The sequence below is a fragment of the Budorcas taxicolor genome, chromosome 16 (assembly GCF_023091745.1).
Source record: "Budorcas taxicolor isolate Tak-1 chromosome 16, Takin1.1, whole genome shotgun sequence".
In the NCBI taxonomy this organism is placed as follows: Eukaryota; Metazoa; Chordata; class Mammalia; order Artiodactyla; family Bovidae; genus Budorcas; species Budorcas taxicolor.
The window spans coordinates 41,653,130-41,674,183 of NC_068925.1; the positions used below are offsets into that span (position 1 = coordinate 41,653,130).

Here is a 21,054-nt window from a genome sequence, read left to right on the forward strand (position 1 = left end):
TCACGGCACTCCAGTGTGATAAAGATAACCCTCACAATAAATTATCTCACTCTCTCAGCTTTCCTTAAATCACTGATTAGGTTTTTCAAGCATCACACCCCCAAGATGGTTCTTTGAAGGGAAATTTCTATCAAGACCATTTGGAGGCTGGGAGAGCGAAATGGATAAAACAAGGGGGAAAAAAAAAGCCCAGAGCGGAGTATTCCTTAGCCAGCTATCTTCATCAAGTCCTGACAGCTGTTCATGACATGATTTTCCTTTTGAATTCCTCCACATGAGACAGAGATTGGGGCACTATGCAGACTACAACAAATTTCACCCTGGAGAGGCACCTCTGCCTGCGAGCAGTCAGTCCACTGGTTTTGGCAGATTCAAAACCCCTCTCCCTGGTCTTCTTCATTTTGACAATGTCAGATGACAAATGGTAGTCAAGTGTCTTTTTCAATAATGAAAGTTTATTATGATAATTTCCTGACCAATAGGAACATCTTGAGGAAGAGGCACCTTTTTTCTCACTCTGGCGGAGGTGCCTAACAGGCTTGAGGCAATCTTGAGGGATGAGGAGGGCTAGGTGATTTAGAAGATACAGGATAAATACATAAAGTTAATTGGTATGTAAAAATAAGTTTTAAATATCCCTGAGTGGGGGTGGGAGTGATCTGCTTCTGGTCACATCTCACTTGGTCAAATATGAGGGCTGAGCTGGGACAACGCCTCCACTCCCAAGGAAGAATCAGTGTCCTGTCCACCCCCAGCGTGGCCTTCATGCTGGTTCCTGGCTTGGGTGCAGCCATCAGGTCCTCAGTAGACACAGAATCCACCAGGATTTTGATGAATGAGAATCAACTCCCCACCATTCACCTGGATGTCTTCACAGGAAGCATTCTGAGTGGTCACATTCAGGTAGACTTTGTCCTTGAAACGCAGATAGGCCACTGTGACAGAGTCAACAATTTTGACCATGTTCAGGGAGAAGAGAGGTTCCCGACCCTTCCGGTACAGAAGCCTGAGGCTGAGCTTCTGGGAGAAGTAGCCCTTCAGAGAGATGAGATAAAACCCATCACAGGTGATGATGATTGAGTTGTTCTGCACCTTCATGGTTCCGTCCGCGTCTGGGGATGTGATGATGAAACCGTTCTCATTTTCACACTCTAAGGAGGGTAGGGTAAAAAAAAAAAGACTCCTTAGCTCAGCATTAAGCAACAACTGTCCAATATGTCTAGAAACATATGAAGAGAAAGTGATAGGGACAGATTTTGAAAAGAATAAAAGTATAAGAAGACTATGTTTCTACATGAAGGTTGGAATCTACTTTCCCTGTGGAATGGAAGAGGCAAAGCTAGTATTAGTAGCCAAGAGAGTTTCAGAGGGGGCTGGGATTCAAGAGTGGAGAGATTACAGCAACCGGCAGTTGTCACAACACACCTGTGGCAGGAAATGGAGTCTCAAGGTTTCCCTGATTTTTTCAATCCCTCCCATCAGGAGGGATTGGCAACTTCAGTGCTGCCGTCTTTGTTCAATGGATTGATTAGGGCAGAGGGTGGTGGAAGTGCCTTTTGCCTGGGTCCTGCACACCCCGTCCACACGAAGTAATTGCTTTTAACTCTTTATCCTCTCTCCAGGCTTCCCTGGTGGCTCAGATAGTAAAGAATCTGCCTGCAACACAGGAGACCCGGGTTTGATCCCTCGGTTGGGAAGATCCTCTGGAGAAGGGAATGGCTACCCACTCCAGTATTCTTTCCTGGAGAATTCCATGGACAGAAGACCCTGATGGGCTACAGTCCATTGGGTTGCAAAGAGTTGGACACAACAAAGCGGATAACACTTTCACTTTTCTTTTATTCTTCTCTCCATGTCACCATGAAATGAAAATTCTTCACATGCCCTGGCAACTAGACTTCCCAATAACATGTATTACTGGCCTTCGTCAACAATCACTTAAGCTTAGTTATGCTTCAATACTAAGTAAAGCTTAGTCTGTGGGTTCAGGTTCTGATATAAGAGCTCAAGAACATAGACTTATTTCTCCCTTCTCCCTTCTACCTTTTAATTGTCAATTTTTACTGGAAGGTGCCTTGGGAATAGTGCTTGCCACAGGAAAAAGAAAAGGAAGAGTAGTAGAACACAGAATAACTTTAACAGCTTTGTGTGGGGCCATTTCAAGCATAAATCAAAAACTAAATGTCTTCTATTTCCATGGCAGCCTCAGTATCACCCGGAACGGTCAAGTAACGACACTTCAAACTCTCCACTCTGGCCCATGTCCCTTGATGATAGGAGACAGTAAGTTCCCACTGCTGGGCACAATTCAGTAATTCTTGCTCTGAATCAAGTCCATGGGAATACTTCGAATTGAAAACGAGGATCACTTATAGAAGGCAAGATATACTTTTTCCTTTGCTTCAAGAGGACTTAATAAATGAATATCCATACAGAAACCACTGGTGGTTGTCCTAGTATTAATCTTGGATCCAAATAATGCTCTCTTGTTAAAGATATCGCATTGCCTTTAAGTCCCCCAACTCTCATTAAGGTAAAATTTTGTCCTGTAATACAGTTACTGGGGAATGATATATCTTACAGCCAGACAGAGTTGTAAGAAGCCTTCATTTTCTTACCTAAAAAAAGTGAGAGTAGTTTCTACTCAAAGGGTTCCTGGGAGGATTAAGTGAGGAACATAATGTAATCAGTATAGTGACAAGCACTTATCTGTTAACTAATTACTCCCCTTTTCTTCTTTGACCTTAATGAAAATAATATGCAGGCCCCAACAATTTCAGGATTTAATGTTTCCCTAAAAAAATGGAGAGATCTTATGTTCTAGGGGAAATTAAGAAGGTGGAGAGAAGAGTATTTTAAAACTATGAACCAACTAAACTTTTGACAATACTTACTGGTAAACCGTACTCTGATACTCTGGATTGGAGGGTACTGAGATGGCACCTAAAGGAAGAAAAAGGATATATTTTTAGGGGAAAAAATGAACAAGTAGAATTGATGAGTCACATCCATCCTATGAAGCAGAAATGCATCAGGTAAAGGGACCGACTTGAGAAGAGACTTGCCTTTTCCTGTGTGAGTTAGACGCAGCCTTCCGCCTGCCCCATTGCTTTTCTGTACCGTCTCATAAGGTGAGTTAGGAGTCTTCTGCTCCTTCATGCAAGCATCTAAGTAAGATCTGTCCTCACTTGCCAAGCTCTTCCTTGGTATATTATTTTGGCTCCCTGAGCCCCAATTTCCCATTTTAGAAAATAGAGCACTTAAAAGTTATCTTGTTAAGAAACCCATTCAGTCATCGAGATTCTTCACGGACAAGGTTGTGACCAGACAATCCTTCATGGCCACAGACTCCCAGAGTGGACGGGGAGTGATGTCTGGGAGCGTCCTGGCTGCTCGCTTTTTCACTGTCAAACAGGATTAAGAGTGTCCTACCTTCAGGGCCCACAGGCAATGAAAACCCTTCAAACTCTCCAGAGATGAGTAGGTCTGTGTGTGACCTTTTAAAATGTCGGGTCTTTCTCTGCTCTGTAGTCGTGTGTAAAACCTAACTTGAACTCAAAAGCAAGAAAGAAGTAAAGCAACAAAGAAAGAAAAGTTAATAGATAAAACACCTATGGAAACTTGGCGGTTAAAGGAACAAAGAAGTTCAATATGGGGCAAACTCCAAACTATATTAAGTGAAAAAAGCCAAAGTAAAGGGGAGAATCACGTATAAAGTACATTTCCATTTGTGTTCAAAGGAAAAAAAGAGAATTTTTGTGTGGGCATAGAATTTATCTAGAAGAATAAAGCACTGCCTCTGGAGAAAGGAACTGGAAGCCTGAGGACAGGAGTGGGAAGCACATTTATTTTCCATGGCTTACTTTCTTGTACTTTTTAAATTTTACATTACCTACTAAGAAGGGAAATAGAAACTAACAAACAAACAGAGAAACCTACCACCTATTGTGCCTGCAGAGAACAACAGCTCCTCCCACCAGGTTATTTTTGGCAAGATGTCAGGATCAAAGGTCTGGGGAGGAATTTGTTTTCATACTCTGGGGTGTGGAGTCCCTGCTTCCCACTTTTATGGCACACTCATAGCAGCAGTCAAACGGACTCACTGGGGCCTGCCCACACGGATGAAGAATCCCCTACTTCCCTTGTACGTAAAGTCACAAGCCTCACCAAGCTGAAACCAACAGGCGGTGTAGGAAGAAGGGAGAGCCTTGCTGAGCCCTGTCAGTAGCTGGGCCCCTAGAGCGATATTAGTCAGTGGTGAGCACACAGAGAGGTGCTGACTCGGGACGACCTGACACTCTTTGGCTCTCTCCCCTCTGTGGACTGTTTGTGAGGCTAGACTAGTGTCCTTCACGCTTAAAGCGATGTTCTAGAAGAAGGCCTCTCAAAAGGTACATTACCCAAACACCATAATTCCCTGGGTAAATGAATGCTCCCGCTGCTCTCCGGGCAGGCTGGTCGCTTGGCCACCTTGTTGAAGTCAGAAGCAGCCTGGGCAGCTGCCCAAAGAGCACAGGGCTCAGCATGCAGCTACCTGGTCCTAACACCAGCCAGGCAAGTACTTAGGCAAGTTGCATAACTTCTCTGGGCATCAGTTTTTTCCATCTTTAGAAACTCCTCAAAGATCAGTGACATCCCTTTCAGCACTGTTTATGATTTAAATTTTAAAAGTTGCAACCCTACACCAATTTCAGTGAAAGAGAGAAACAGGAAGCCTCTTCATCCCAAATTTACGTCAAACTCTCTAACTTAAAAGTCCTCATGATCTGATTATTTGACTGACTGTGTAAACTTTCCATAATGTTCCTCCAAAACAATGACATTTCCCAATGTTCTGAAATACTGTGATGAAGAAGTCAGAGCGGTAATGATTAAGAAGACATTCTGAGACCAAGATGCTGAGAGGCAGCAAGGAAAGCACACAGGACTTCCTCTTTTAGGTAGATTAACTCAACTCCAGGCTTCCTTTCCTCCTGAAGGTTACCCAGCATTAGAAATTCACATTTTCTCATCTTCCTAGCATCAACACCACCAGGCCTTGGCCATTTTGTGAAATAAAATGGTTCTTTCTCTTGCTCCATGACCATCCACAACCTCGTCCTTCATCCTCCAAACCTGATTACTTCATGCTGACTACCCCACTGCCCAGAGATACCCCCACAGTGCCAAATTCAAGGCCTTCTATGGCCTGGTGCCAACCTCCTTGTCAAGCATTACTGCTACCCATATCCTTTCTGTGCTTTATGCTCAAATCAACTATTTCCTCTAATCCTTTAAATAAAGCCTGGTAGGACAAAACAAGAGGGTGCAGGCTTGGGAATAAGATTTTGTTCAAATTGTGACTTCTCTAGTTCTGTTGAATTTGGATGTTATATACCACATCTGAGCTTTAGCTTTCATGTCTGTGAAAATAAGGTATATTATTATTACAATGCTCAAGGAGATGACTGTAAAGCTCAAATAAGTTAACATACATGAAAATACTCAGGAGTTTGACTGGCACGTGGTAAGCATTAAAAAAACACTTGCTTCCTTTGTTCTCTCCACCAAGAATGGCCCTTCATCTATGTATACCCATCAAAATATAAACTTCAAGGCCTAAATCAAATCCCTGGCTTCTGTTCTCCCATAGCAAGTACTTAAAAATTACTCTATTCACATGGATGTTTATAATAGCTTTGTTTCTTATTGTTAAAACTTGTCAAGGAAAAGCAATCAAGATATCCCGCTGTAGGCTGAATGGATAAATAGACTGTGATACATCCAAACAATGGGGTAACACTCAGAGTTAAAAACAAATGAGCTTTCAAGCCATGGAAAGACATGGACACACTTTAAATGTATATTACTAAGTAAAAGAAGACAATCTGAAGAGACTACATAATGTATGATTTCAAATGTGTGACGTTTTGGAAAAGGCAAAACTACAGAGACAGTTAAAGAGCAGTGGTTGCCAGGGGTGAGGAAGGAGGGAGAGATGAATAGGTGAAGTATAGAAGATTTTTAGAGTAGTGAAACTATTCTGCACTATACTCTAATGGTGGGTACATGTTATTGTTCATTTGTTAACATCCATAAAATGTACAATACCAAGAGTGAACCCTGATGTAAGAAAAAAAAAACTTAAATTACTCTACTGATTTTCATTCTACCACCAATGGATACATGTCTCCTCTCCACTACAAGACTACCTAGCTGTGTGCTCTTGGGAAAATGTCATTACCTTGCTGACTTTTAGCTTCTTCATCTATAAAATGGAAAGAGTAAACCCTGTATCTCAGCAGGTTGTTGTGAATGAGGTCATGTACGTAAATTTTTAGCACCTGACCTGGAACACTGTAAGGAGCTGATAAATGTCAGCTATTATTCTTGGATGCTCATGGGAGACAAGATCCATGTCATGTTCTTAATTTAGCCTATATAACACTAATTTAGCTTTACATATGACTACAGAATGAGAGAACTAATTAAAAAAAAAGGAAGTCCAACCAAATCCCTAAAATATCAGCTCTCTGTAGCCCAGAAGAATACCACAAAATGATTCTGGCTTTATAAGAAAAATTACCAGGAAAAAATCAGAAAATATTAATTTTACCCACAGACATAATTTTATATATATATATGTATATCAAGAAAATAAAAATCCTCATATCTTCACCAGATAATAGAAAAAAATGGACTATATCAAAGATCCCAAAGGACTTTCATGCAAGGACAAGCTACAAAGTCTGAAGAGCTCATACTATCTTCAAAGGGGACTAGAAATTCTTGTAAGTCAGTACACCAGGATCAAAGTACAGTCCTGAAGTTTCAATGAGATGGCCTCAGAAGCATAGGTATAAAAGAAGTCATCTTCCAACTGAACACTGTATTCTATAGATGAAGAAAATGAGACCCACAGAAATAAAGGGATTCAACTCCAGCCCCCTGGAATCCAGAAGAAATTTCATTGTTTCACACAATAACAACAGTTTTTCTTCTCCTCATGCAAATTTCAAGTGGAGAGAAATTTCTTTGAAGATTTTACTAATAGTCCATTCCTTGTGTCCATTTAGTGCCAAGTTGGAGGAAGGAAGATGTGATCAAACACAGCAGATTGGCAGGGTGATGGTCTCATGATGACCTCATCATGCGAATGCAAAGGGATAGCCAAAAGTTTAGGCTTCTCTCCTGGGCTTGGGGGCTGTCATAAATAGAGCCAAGAACACAGAGTACTCAGAGGCAGCTGATACATGGGCTACCTGACCAACTGACTGAGTAATGCGTATGCCCTGTCTAGGAGCAGCTGATGATGCAACTAAAGGTCAGCTGGTCCACCATTATACATTACATGGTGCACCATCATACATTACATGGTCCACCATATACATTAGAGTCACCTCAGAAATCTATAAAAATGCATAGATTGCCAGTTAAAGATTGCCATAAAGATTCCATTTCAAAAGGTCTAGATGGACGCAGTAATCTCATTTTTACAAACACCCAAGGTTCAAGGTTTGAGAATTACTACACTCTACTGTGAACTCCTGAAGGCCCAAATCCAGAAAATATATCTTCAACCATTCCCTTGGCAAAAATCATGCCTATCCTAAAGCTGGTGCTCAACTATCAGTATTATTTAATAGTTGATTGAATAGATTATATGATTGTCATATTATTGGTGATTTCAAACACCATTGATCATTACCTACTATTTGGCAGGTATTACATTCAACTCTAAGAACACAAAGGGAAAGAATACACAGTCCTTAGTTTTGACAAACTTGTATGTCAACTGGGGAGATAATTCCTCCACATAAAATCAATGGCAAAGAGCAATAGGCAATTTATGCCACAAGGTTCCAGAGAACAGAAAAAACAACTGCAGGCTTTGGCAGCTCAAGGAGGAAAGACGTGGGCTTAGGCCTTGAAAGAGAAAGAGGACCCAGAGAATCCAAAGGCACTGCCTAGAGGAAGGGTCTAGAAATTAGACCATTTTTGGTGTATTCAAGAAAAACAGTAAAAACTTACTTAGAACTTAAAACATGCCATGCACTGCATTACTCTTTCTGAAATTCATTACCTTGTTTGCTTTCAAAATAATACTATTAAGTAGAAATAATATTCATGTCTTATAGATAGAAAGAAATGAGAATCAGTGTTGTTAAGAACTTTCTCAGGAATAAACAGGTATTCACTTGAGTTTGACTGAACCTCAAGTTCATGATAACATCCTTTCTCTTTATCCTATTCTATCTTAAGAGTAAAAAACCCCTATGAAAACATTTTTCTGAGGGTTCAAAATTAATTTATTTTTAATTTTCAATACTAAACAAGATTAAAAGATTAGGTTTTCGATAGTTGTCAAAATACTCAGATATATCTCAAAATATCTAAACATTCTCCAGAAAAGAGCTCTTCAGTCAACTCTCCAAGATTGTTTGTATAGTTCAGGTTGGCAAAGCCATTAGCTGGACTCTAATTAGATGCAACTGTCTTGGCAAGGGGCAGCAGGACAAATAAAGTAGGCAGCAAGTAGGTGATGCAAAGAAGAGTCAGAATAATGTCCTTTCCTGACCTCTCTCAGTACCTGAAACGCTGAACTATCTGAGAACAAAGATGGAAAATGTCTGATATACAGCATTTATCCAGCCGCCTGTACCATGTTCCCCAAAAGGTGCTGCTTGCTTCATGAGCTCATCTCTAGAATGTGTGAATTTCTTATATTGACTCACTGGGATGTGGCATGAGGCTGCCAACCTTATACTCATGTGGCATTTGTCCTGGAGGGGGTGTATCTGTGGCAGGAGGGAATGATACTCATAAAATGTGAAACCAGGAAGTGGGCTCTGCATTCACTATGTGGGCCTTGCCCTTCCTCACTTGCTATCAGTCAAGATCCCAGGTCAGAGTGGGATGAGATGTGAGTCAGTGGAGGACAGTGCAGAAACAGGTATGCAGTGGGAATCGTGGTTCAGCATGCAACCTTCGCAGGGATGTGAATGTCTCCTCCCCAACAACGGGCTTCACGTCAATCAGAGAAGACCTGAGAGATTATGAAAGCAAAGTCTTATAGGCTCTGAGGGTGTTTCTGAATGAGCCTCCGAAGAGGAAGATGGAATTTTCCATATTTACCCATTACAGTGGGTTGGGAAGGCAGACTCTTCTCCTGGTGGATTTAGTGTATACTTGATGGAAACTCCCTTACAAAGAGATGGGCCCCGACTTCTGATCAGGAAAGTTCAGAATCCAACTCAGAGAAAGGAATAGAAATGAACAAAAACTGATTATTTGGCCAGTCTTCCATAATCAGCAAAGTTTATCCTCAAAGTGATATTTCTTAGACATGAAGATGTGTGACTTTGAAAATCATGTTGAATAAAGAGTCTATTAAGATGAAAGAACACAAAGAAAAGCCATTTTAACTGTCATTCTAGACTTTCTTTTTCTCTATCACCACCCTTCACCATGGCTGCCAACACCTTTTTGCTGTAATCCCTCTTTTTAAATTCTTACTATACTCTCTACTACACAGCCCATGTGATATTCTAATATAGTTCCCTCTCTCTAACCACTTCCACTTTTCTTGTCAAATTTATTTAGTAATGGCTAGCCTCTACTTACTGACCCTCTCCTCTCTATCTCAGAGAAGAGGAACTATGGTTTCACTGTCCCAAACACTTAGCAATTAATGGATCCCTAAGAGGAGTATTAAGTACTCAGAAAAACAACCAAATGAACCAAAAGCATCCATGTGACATGAACACACCTTCAAAATTTTGTGATTTGCAATTTTTTATATCCTCAAGGGGAAGATTTTCTTTTATCTGGGTTTCCCTTTCCACATTTGCTGGCAAATTCCTCAAGTACACTAACAGAGGGGTCTGCCAAAACATTTCTAAGAACTCCCATAGAATAGTGAATATAACAAAAAAAGAAACAGACTCACAAATATAGAGAACAAAACAGTGGTACCAGTGAGAGGAGAGGGAAGTGGGGACTGTAAAGCACAAACTACCATGTGTAAAATAAGCTACAAGCATATACTGTACAATACAAGGAATAAAACCAACATTTTATAATAACAATTAATGAAATACCATCTTTAAAAATTGTGAATCACTATTATACACCTGAAAAAAACTTACATAATCTTGTACATGAACTATACCTCAATTTTAAAAAATTAAATTGAAAAAAAGAAACAACTCCCTTCCTCACCTTGGGAATCAGGTAATTTTCAAAATATTCTAGTCTTTACCTTGGTGGCTCAGCAGTAAAGAATCCACCTCCAATGCAGGAGACCTAGGTTGGATCCCTGGGTCAAGAAGATCCCCTGGAAGAAGGCATGGCAACCCACTCTAATACTCTCACCTAGAGAATCCCATGGACAGAGGAGCCTGGCAGGCTGCAGTCCATAGGGCTGCACAGAGTCAGACACAACTGAAGTGACTCAGCAGCAGCAGCAGCAAAGCAACTGGAAAAGTTGGCTTACAAGGTACCCACTGCATTATCATAAATCTTACAATGCCTTAAACATAATGGCATTTATAAATAAATGGTTACTGAGTCCCTTAGACTGTGCCCTGACACTTGCTCTATGCTATGCATAGTCACTCAGTCATGTCCAACTCTTTGCAACCCCATGAACTGTACCCCATCAGGCTCCTCTGTCCATGGAGATTCTCCAGGCAAGAATACTGGAGTGGGTTGCCATGCCCTCCTCCAGGGGACACTAGCCAACACCATATGTGGCTCAAGGCTTTTATTAAACTGCCCCATTCATCCTTGAGTACAAAGGGGATAGCACAATTATTATGATCAGTATCTTTCTATCCATAGTTACTCATTCCCCAGCTCATAGGCCATATAAAAGAGTAGGCACTATTGCCTTGGAAAGGCAACCTAGTAGACACGGACCAGGCATTGGGCTGGGGATAGAACACTCAGGTCTGGTCGTAAGCCAGAACAAGTCCTTTCCTTTCTCAGTTTTGAATTTCCTCATTTTTATGTCCTCATTTCTTAACTCTCAATTAAGATGGTTGAATAAGCAGAGAGAAATGGGGACTATCTAAGGACTTTTTCAATACCAGAGATTAGGAAAATCAGAACATTCAAAAGAGAAAACCCAAATTATTGGTGGATAAGAAGATCCTTTGAACCAAAGATTTTTTCAACACAATAATACACGATAATAAATCCCTCAGCTGTAACAAAAGAACAGGTTTTCTCCCCAAGTGGCTCCCTCTGATAGTTAATGAAGAATCATGAGTATCTTTTGTGTTGTTTATGCAATGAGGCTCTTAGCCTCATTTGCAGTAAGGCTAAATAATCCTCAAGCTACATTATAGTGTGAACTAAGACTGGTGACTGGTAAAAATCATCACAGAACAGCAGTGGAACGATGATAGTGCTGGTGGTAACAATAATGATAATGACATTTTAAACTAAAGCCTTCCTGTTAAATAATGGAAGAGAAACGAAGCACCTGATGCAAAAATTAAAGTATGCTTGCTTTATAATCCCAATCGAGAAACTAGCTTTTGAAGCTAGCCCTCTGTGAAATTCTTACTGAAGAGCTGTATTCAACTAGGTTACCCAGTACTATCAAGCCAGGGAACACTAAGGATTGCTGGGAGCCCTCAGAAGCTAGGAAGAGGCACAGAAGGATCCTGGAGGATTCTTCCCTACGGCCTTCAGATGGAGCAGGGTATTGCTAACACACTGACTTTGAATACCTATCCTCCAAAACTGTGAAAGATTACATTTCTTTTAAGCTACCAAATTTGCGGTGCCACCCTGGTTGAAAAGATATTTGCATATAGTGTGAAATCACACTTACAACATTGAAATAATTCTTCGAATCAGTCTGACAGAACTAGAAAGCCCCATGGAGATTATATAGTCTAATCTCCTTATTGTTTAAAAAAAAGTACAGCTTGGAGTGAATAAATGACTGAGCCAATGCCCCAGTCCAAGTCCCCTTTCTCTTCTATGAATGAATCATACATGGCAATGATTTATCAAAATAACCTATAAGGTATTACACATTTGTTAAAGCTTCATTGATTGTGTTATTTGAATTTGTGGCAGGAGATTCAGATTCTTTTTTTAAAAGAATCTTTCTTCCTTTTATTCCAGGTTATAAATCTTCCCCCAGTTTTTCTACATAAGCAATTAATGTCAGGAAAGGAAAAAAATTTTAAAACATCCAGGTAAAATGCTTACAGCTTAGAGCCGCGGAGTCTTGGCCAGGTGTAATGGAAAGAGACAGGACTAGAATTTAAACCTAGTCCTGATTTATAACCAGACCTTCCTATATTGTCCTAGACAAGTCTCTATGCCTCAGATTTCCTCATTGTAAAAGTGCCTACAAAGATCTGTCACCATCCAAGATCATAGTGAAGAAGTAAGGACAACGTAGGGACAAGATCACAAAACCAGAGATGGTATTGCAAGTAGCACCATGAGTGATGCCTGTCAACCTCTCCCTAAAAAGAGCTGAGTTTCCAGTCTTACTCAAACCACATTCAGGGCCAGATTAAGATTTTTACAGGCCTTGGAAATTAAAAACATTAACCACCCAACACATCGCTAACTCAAAATACATTTTACATTACTGAGCAGTAAAACATGTCTTTTACAACTTCTTTTATAACCCAGTAAAGATTTTATAATTTCCCTTGGTGACTATTTGGATGCTTATAATTTTTTGCAACGTTAATTATCATTTTCATTTTGATCTTAGGTTCTGTAGGCTCGTGCTATGTGACCTACAGGACAGCCCAGCCGGAGGGTATATCATTTACAATCATCCCCCCAGATCCCCACCTATATAACATCCTGGGAGTGAAGCTTTCTATCCGTAGCCCTTATTCAATGGAAGAACTAAAGTTTGGGTCTACTTGCTGCTCTTTCTGTCAGAGTGTGTTCTTAACTAGCATTTTCAATATTATCAAAGCGAGACAAATTTATACAAATTAATAACATATCAAACTTGCATTTCAGAATGAAAGATTTGCTGAAAAGAAAAAATATATATAATTATGCCCCTCTTAGCTCCAACATTTCTAGTATTGTGAACCAGACCACTCTTCTAAGTATAAGTTTCTGCCTTATTTGGCAACCAAGTTATTAGAGAGTTGGATGAACTACATTAATGTAAGGGGAAATGGAACCCATCTGGGCCATGTCTTCCAAGTGTGTCATTTTAGATTTCTGAACCACTTTCAGACACTAACCTGATAATATTTTATATGCTCATAAATTCTCCCCTTCATTTTTCCTTTGCTAATACAGCCATGGCATCTTAATTAGACATCTAAATTCAAATAAGCTAAAATTATTTCAAGGGGTTTTTCTTAATCTTAAAAATTACAATAGGAAAGCCAAATTCATGAAGTTAAGGTTGACCTTACCTATGACACGCTTTCTGAGGTTTGAGTTATGGCATTGCATGTGTGCTACAAGGTAAACATTTTAGTGTGTGGTATGCTTATCGAAGCATGTTTATAAATATAATAATTTTAACATTTGCAAAGTTCTGTAACAGATTTGTTCCTCACAATAATCAAATTCCAGTTTTGGAGATGATTAAATTGATACTCAGGGAATTTCAGGGAATTTACCCAGAGTCACAACGCTAAAACACTGAACTGAATCTTCTAGTTCCTGATCCAATGTATTCTCTCCTATATCTCAATGACTTCCCTAAAATTTTGAGAAGATATATTGCATTTTTATATAAAAATTGTTTTAATTCCTTTATTTAGCTACAAACAAAACACACAAGCCATAAGATATTGGGGAATCCAATTCCATCCAGCACTACCCTATATTTTATCAGTGACTATGAGAAATAACCTTTCTACTTTGCTATTCAGCTGCTATCCTTTCATTTCCTAAATAGGAATAACAACACTGTACCTGCCTCCTGAGAAATCTGTATGCAGGTCAAGAAACAACAGTTAGAACTGGATGTGGAAAAACAGACTGGTTCCAAATCGGGAAAGGAGTACGTCAAGGTTGTATATTGTCACCCTGCTTATTTAACTTACATGCAGAGTATATCATGAGAAATGCTGGACTGGATGAAGCACAAGCTGGAATCAAGATTGCCAGGAGAAATATCAATAACCTCAGATATGCAGATGACACCACCCTTATGGCAGAAAGCAAAGAAGAACTAAAGAGCCTCTTGATGAAAGTGAAAGAGGAGAGTGAAAAAGTTGGCTTAAAACTCAATATCCAGAAAATGAAGATCACGGCACCTGGTCCCATTACTTCATGGCGAATAGATGGGAAAACAATGAAAACAGTGACAAATTGTAACTTTGGGGGCTCCAAAATCACTGCAGATGGTGACTGTAGCCATAAAGACTCCTTGGAAGAAAAGTTATAACCAATCTAGACAGCATATTAAAAAGCAGAGACATTACTCTGCCAACAAAGGCCCACCTAGTCAAATCTATGGTTTTTCCAGTAGTCATGTATGGATGTGAGAGTTGGACTATAAAGAAAGCTGAGTGCCAAAGAACTGATGCTTTTGAACTGTGGTGTTGGAAGAGACTCTTGAGAGTCCCTTGGACTGCAAGGAGATCAAACCAGTCCATCCTAAAGGAAATCAGTCCTGAATATTCATTGGAAGCTGATGCTAAAGCTGAAACTCCCAATAGTTTGGCCACCTGATGCGAATAACTGACTTATTTGAAAAGACCCTGGTGCTGGGAAAGACTGAAGGCAGGAGGAGAAGGGGATGACAGAGGATGAGGTGGTTGGATGGCATCACCGACTCAATGGACATGAGTTTGAGTAAACTCCAGGAGCTGGTGATGGACAGAGAAGCCTGGCGTGCTGCAGTCCATGGGGTCACAAAGAGTCGGACACGACTGAGCAACTGAACTGAACTGAACACTGTACATGGCTCCCTCAACCTAAATGGTCCCAGAAGATTAACATTCATTAGCCATGAATGCAAAATTCCTGAAGTGGGTGGGAACCTGCAGGTTCTCTGAGAGTGAGGGATACAGAAATAATTTCTATTAAAAGAAAGAGAATTGGAAGGGCAAGGTGGTCAGCCATTAGGCAAGGCTAGGTCTAGCAGCTAGGAGCTGAAGTCAGAGAAATAGGGAGGTTATATTCCAAGGTCTATACCAAAAGCCTCTCTGCTCACTTTACATCTCTCCTCTGAGTGTGTGCATTTGTTTCTATTCATGTGTATATACTTGACATTTTCCAGCATGATTCCTGTCCAAACAATCTCTGTCCTATTTTCAGTACTTGAGTCAGAACCTATATCTAAATTTTTCTTGTATAAAATATCATCACTGCATAAACAGTGAACAATATTATGTGCTCCTGATATTGTTCATCCTCTTTCACATGGATGAGCACTTGGCTTCTTGAGAAAAGTGTTCTAATCTTAACTCCTCAGGAAAAAAAAGAAAAAGAGTGGGTTCTCTTTAAAAGTTAAAGAACTGTTAGTCTTACTGTGGTGCCCCCTAGCGCTACGTGAGATGAGATACATTTTCTGTATTTGCCAGCATGTAGACCATGTAAGGCAATGGCACGCCACTCCGGTACTCTTGCCTGGAAAATCCCATGGATGGAGGAGCCTGGTAGGCTGCAGTCCATGGGATTGGGAAGAGTCGGACACGACTGAGCGACTTCACTTTCACTTTTCATTTTCATGCATTGGAGAAGGAAATAGCAACACACTCCAGTGTTCTTGCCTGGAGAATCCCAGGGACGGGGGAGCCTGGTGGGCTGCCGTCTATGGTGTTGCATAGAGTTGGACACGACTGAAGCGACTTAGCAGCAGATCATGTAAGCGGAGAAGGCACTGGCGACCCACTCCAGTACTCTTGCCTGGAAAATCCCATGGACAGAGGAGCCTGGTAGGCTGCGGTCCATGGGGTCGCTAAGAGTCGGACACAACTGAGCAACTTTACTTTCACTTTTCACTTTCATGCATTGGAGAAGGAAATGGCAACCCACTCTAGTGTTCTTGCCTGGAGAATCCCAGGGACAGGGGAGCCTGGAGGGCTGCCGTCTATGAGGTCGCACAGAGTCGGACACGACTGAAGCGACTTAGCAGCAGCAGCAGCAGCAGCAGCAGCAGACCATGTCAGAGAAGTGAAATCTGGAGAAGCAACAACTTGGGTAATTTTTCCTGTATTTTCTTTTGTTCAGAATGGAATGAAGTTTGTTCCCTTAGCACACGTCACAAGACCTTTTGTGTCCTGTCTCCACCTAGATTTTCAACTTCATCTTCAACTACTTTCTCCAATGAACACTCACCTCCAACCATTCTGAACAACTTGCCTTTTTACCTAGAAAGCCTTCTGCCCCTACCCAGCCACCATCATTCCTCTTGTCTATTTTAAGAATTTCTACTATTTTTTAAGACTTTTTGATGCAGATCATCTTTTGTCTCTATTGAATTTATTACAAAATTGCTTTTGCTTTATGTTTTGGGTTTTTTTTTGGCCCCAAGGTATGTGGGATCCTAGCTCCCCAACCAGGGATCAAACCTGCACCCCCTACAGTGGGAGGCAGTCGTAACCACCGGACCACCAGGGAAGTCCCTCTACTCCTAATATCAGCTGAAGCATCACCTCCTTCTCCTGCTTCTATCCTCCCTCAGTTTCTGTTTTCCTATCTGCAAGTGGACTGTGTCTAATGTCTGTTCAACCTAACAAGTCTATGCATTTTCAGTAGTATCTCCTTTAGGAGCCTCAAAATACTTAATGACAAATCAGTTCAATACTTCAGGTGTTTCTTTTTAATTCCTGTAAAATTGCCATTCCCTCCTCCAGGGGGATTTTCCCAACCCAGGGATTGAACCTGGATCTCCTGTATTGTATTTAGGCAGATTCTTTACCACCTCAACCATCAGGGAAGTCCATAAAATTGCTTCAGTTGAGTTCAGTCGCTCAGTCGTGTCTGACTCTTTGCAACACTGTGGACTACATCGTGGCAGGTTTCTGAGGCCCAAGAATCCTGGAGTGGGTAGCCTATCTCTTCTCCAGGGGATCTTCCCAACCCAGGAATTGAACCAGGGTCTCCTGCATTGCAGGCAGATTCTTTACCAACTGAGCAATCAGGGAAGCCCATAAAATTGCTTATAAAATGCAAAATCAATTGCACTGAAAATTATTTATTTCCATGTCTATCATTAAAAATATCTTTAAAACTTGTTAAAATCACATGGGGACACATCTAATTTGACCTAAAATCTGAGATGAAAATTTTTAAGCAAAAATGCCTCTTATTCTTCCTAAAGGATATAAAGTCCAAGTTATAGTCTGAAACTTCACCAAGAAACTGAATTCTAACTCTGGCCATTGAGGATATAGAACTGGTCAGCTCAATGACCTCCCCTTCTGTCTTCTCCAGGAATAAATGCGGTAAGAATATAAACCATTAACTGTGGGTGGGATTTGCTGATAAATAATCACTAAAAGCACATCTTTCAAGTGCTCTGATACAGATCTTGGAAGAGCCCAGCTTCATTAGCTCTGAGATACATGGGTATAATTTACAAAAGCTTCTCACCTATACATCAGCTTTTTTCTGCCATCATTCCAAGCTGAAGTTACAGGGAAGCCTGGAAGCCTGATACTTTAAGCGGCAGCCCCAATAATGGTATCGGTTTTTGTGACTCAATTTTGTAACCTGCATCATGGATATTATTCTACAGTGTCTATTTCTTTCCCCTTTCTAAATAAGGTATTTTGCTAATCCAGAATGTTATTTAGACACGTGCATAGTATATGAATAAATACAGATTACATGTATATGTACAAATCTGATTTCCCCCAGTCCCTTCTTAAGAACCAGGGTATTCATAAGCTTAGGCACAAAAATCTGTTCACTTAGATTTGCATTTCTCAGATCCTCATACACATTTTATGAGTATAAACTACATATTCACAGGATATTGACCTGGAAGAGATATTTCTGACCATTTGATCCAACTGCCTCAAGTTTCAGATGAGAAAATCAGTGTCCAAAGAGGGAAGTGAATTACATAAGGAGTGGGTAAGGTCTTTTTATGTGCCATCTCAAAAACAAAAACTTCTGCTTTTCACGTAGTAAAACTTAACCAAGTGGTAAGAAAACAAAGATTACTAAATAAACTTGATTGAAAGGAAGGCTGACTGCCAAATGGAGTTTAACAGTTACATATCTATATTTTTTTCACAGAGACATCCACACAGGAAAATTTTTATGAAGTTAAAAATTAAATCTAAGAAATAAGGAAAAATCATGATTATTCCCCAAATATCTTTCTCCTACAATAAAAGAGATCCAATTTAACTAGGTAAATGATGAGTATTTCAACTCTATAGATCATTGTAATACAATGTCTTATAAAAGTAGAGCTTTGATAGGCATCCCCACCTACCTATCCTTCAACCAAAATACCAAACAATCTTACCCATAAATTTAGAAAAGCTCTTAGTCTATGTTCATTCTTCAGCAGTTACTTTATACTCTTTTTCTCTCAGTCTCTCTCCTCTACACACTGCTGCCACCATGACTGATCAAGTTCTGGGAAAATCACACACGACCTCTCTAAGCTATCCTTTCCCTTAACAAAGTGTATGAGATTACAATTAAGGACACATCGTGCTGCCTTGGGTCCCATTAATAGTGTAAGAAATTGTGTTAGCTAAAACAGTCTAGTGAGAAATAAGAAAATAATTAATGTCAAATGAACAATTTCAAATATCTGAGCCACAGAAAATTTTGTATCTAGAGTATATAAGAACACATTTTTTTGAGCAAACAGCTCTAACGTACCTCTTCCATCTTTGCTTCCATTTCTGTGCCAGGACCAGAGAAAGCTAATTCTCTCCCAAAGATCAGCTCACCGTGAATTCTAGTATCCTGGAGGCGAGCATTCAGCTGCCCTTCCACGTTCTAGCACAGAACTGCTGGCTGACTTGCTAGAAAGAATCTCTCTCCTCTGCCTCTCCTGGGTATTGATATTCCAGGGTGGCCCCTGCCACCAGCTAGCTACACATCTGTATCTGTTTCATGTTTTGCTCTCTCCCATCCTCTGAGCCCTAGTGCAATTAACTGTTGAGGCTTGACTGGGGCCATCTGTTCTGTTTTGTTTTGTTTTTTAATCATCCCACAGTGCAAGGAAATATGTAACACTGCGGTTGTTTCAAAGAGCAGTCGTTTCAAAAAGCAGTCTCAGGGCTCCCGGACCGGGTGAATAAACTCAGCTGTTCTATTTTGGGTTACTCTCTTTGTTTTCTTCTCGGAAGAGCCTAATTCCGGTCTTTGTCTTGGGCATCCTGCCATGGACACTTTGCTCCTCCCCCGACACCCTCTCCCCAAAATCACCTACTCTAATTTCACCCAAAGGGTTCTGCGCAGAGAAGGAAATGTGTGGCGTGATAAAGACAGTACGGGTGTGCTGGGGTGCTCACTGGTCTGCAGACTTGAGCATGACACTAGTACCCTTTGGGAATTTGGAGACACGAGCACCCTCTGCGGGACAGTGATCACAACCGCACCCTTATTAGACTGCAGGCACCGAAACCCGTTTCCTGTAGACAGAGACATGCCCAGGCATCCTCTAGAACTCTGCTCATCTTATCCTGATCTAATTTGAGGTACCCAGTCTGTGACCTGGCCATCAGAAATGAAAGTTCTCATTGTCTGACCTTTACCAGTGATTTTTCTAACCAAGAGCAACCACCAGGCAAACAGGAATTATCAGACTAGCCCCAACAAGGGAACACGGGGCCACTACACATTTATTTTCTTTTTCAGTGGAATCTCCTGCAGTCAACAACATCCTTAAAGAGCTAAATAATGTTTCTATATATGAACAACTATGAAAAAAAATAATGTAAACAGGACCAGAATAAAGAGATGGAAAAATGGAAAGAATTTCTTCATTGAGGGGGATACTAAAATGATGATCTTCCACTACATAATGTATTGGACAAAGTGATGTCAGCAAGTTGTGATTGGTAGAGAAAGACTGTGAAAAACAATGTCTGATCAGGTTGTTGGGATAAACGTTCAGCCATGTGCACATACAGACATGAACACATATATCTCTGCTCTTAAATATATATAGGTTAGCTATTTAAAAGAACTTAATATTGATACCTTCAGCATTCTTCAGAAAGCATATCTCCTTGAGTCTATGGGGTTTATGAATACAATGAGAAAGTATAATAATGTAAAAAGGAAATAAAAACTTTATTATTTCCTTTTTACATTGATTCCCTGATCAGTTGCTTACTAGCAGAACAGATAAACCAAGTAGGTATGTCAGGGACTCAAAGCTTCAAAGTGACAGTTCACAAAAGAACACCAGGATTTTTGTGTTGTAAAGAAAAAGATTAATCCAGAAGCAGTGCCCCTGCCCTATCTCCACTGTGCCTCACCACGGCCACTGCTGAAAAAAAGGAAGGAAAAGAGAGACACGAGGGTGCTTGACCACATTTTACAATCGCTGAGCAGAAAAGGGAAAACAATTTTGGTGTCAGACTATTTCCAAGTGACCATTTGGAGCTGCCATCAGCCTGAGCTGGAGGAAAGGACATGTTGGTTGGTGCATCTTACCTGAGCATAGAAGTGCAGACAGATGTAGGTGAGACACAGGAGAAGCCCCAGCCCCTGAATTATGGAGGCCACCAGCAATAGCTTGTTCCTCAAGAATCTCCGGCCTGGTGCATTTCCCACATTCTCGTCCAGGGGCTGGACCCCTTCCATCTTCACAATCTGGATGCAGGGACGATGAAAACTGTGACAGGGGGAAACCTGAGAGAGAACTGACTTCTTCCCCAAAAAGAAGGAGATGAAGCCAACACAAGGTGTATCAATTAGAAGATACACAGAGGTCCCAGGACCAGAGATAAGAGGCGATTGAAAGAGCAGAGAGGACTCTCTCAGTTTTAATGCTTCAGCTTTTGCAGGCAGGCGGGGGAACTTCTTTGTGACTAATCTGAATTTCCCCTTTACTTTCTTTCTTTTTTTTTCTCTGGGCTAACAGGGAGTTGTTTTTGTGGCATTCCAGTTCTGATTTGAGTGACTGTGAAAAGA

At 40.6% G+C, this 21,054-nt stretch overlaps 1 protein-coding gene across 1 annotated transcript; it reads right to left on the reverse strand.

The window, feature by feature from the left end:
* Nucleotides 1-801: 801 nt before the first annotated feature.
* On the reverse strand, nucleotides 802-20,724 carry TNFSF4 (TNF superfamily member 4). The gene is made up of 3 exons (XM_052654239.1): nucleotides 20,575-20,724; nucleotides 2,895-2,943; nucleotides 802-1,151 (listed from the first exon to the last, which is right to left on the reverse strand). The coding sequence occupies exons 1-3, from the start codon at nucleotides 20,722-20,724 to the stop codon at nucleotides 802-804; spliced, it is 549 nt and encodes a 182-aa protein (XP_052510199.1).
* Between the last annotated feature and the right edge of the window lie 330 nt (nucleotides 20,725-21,054).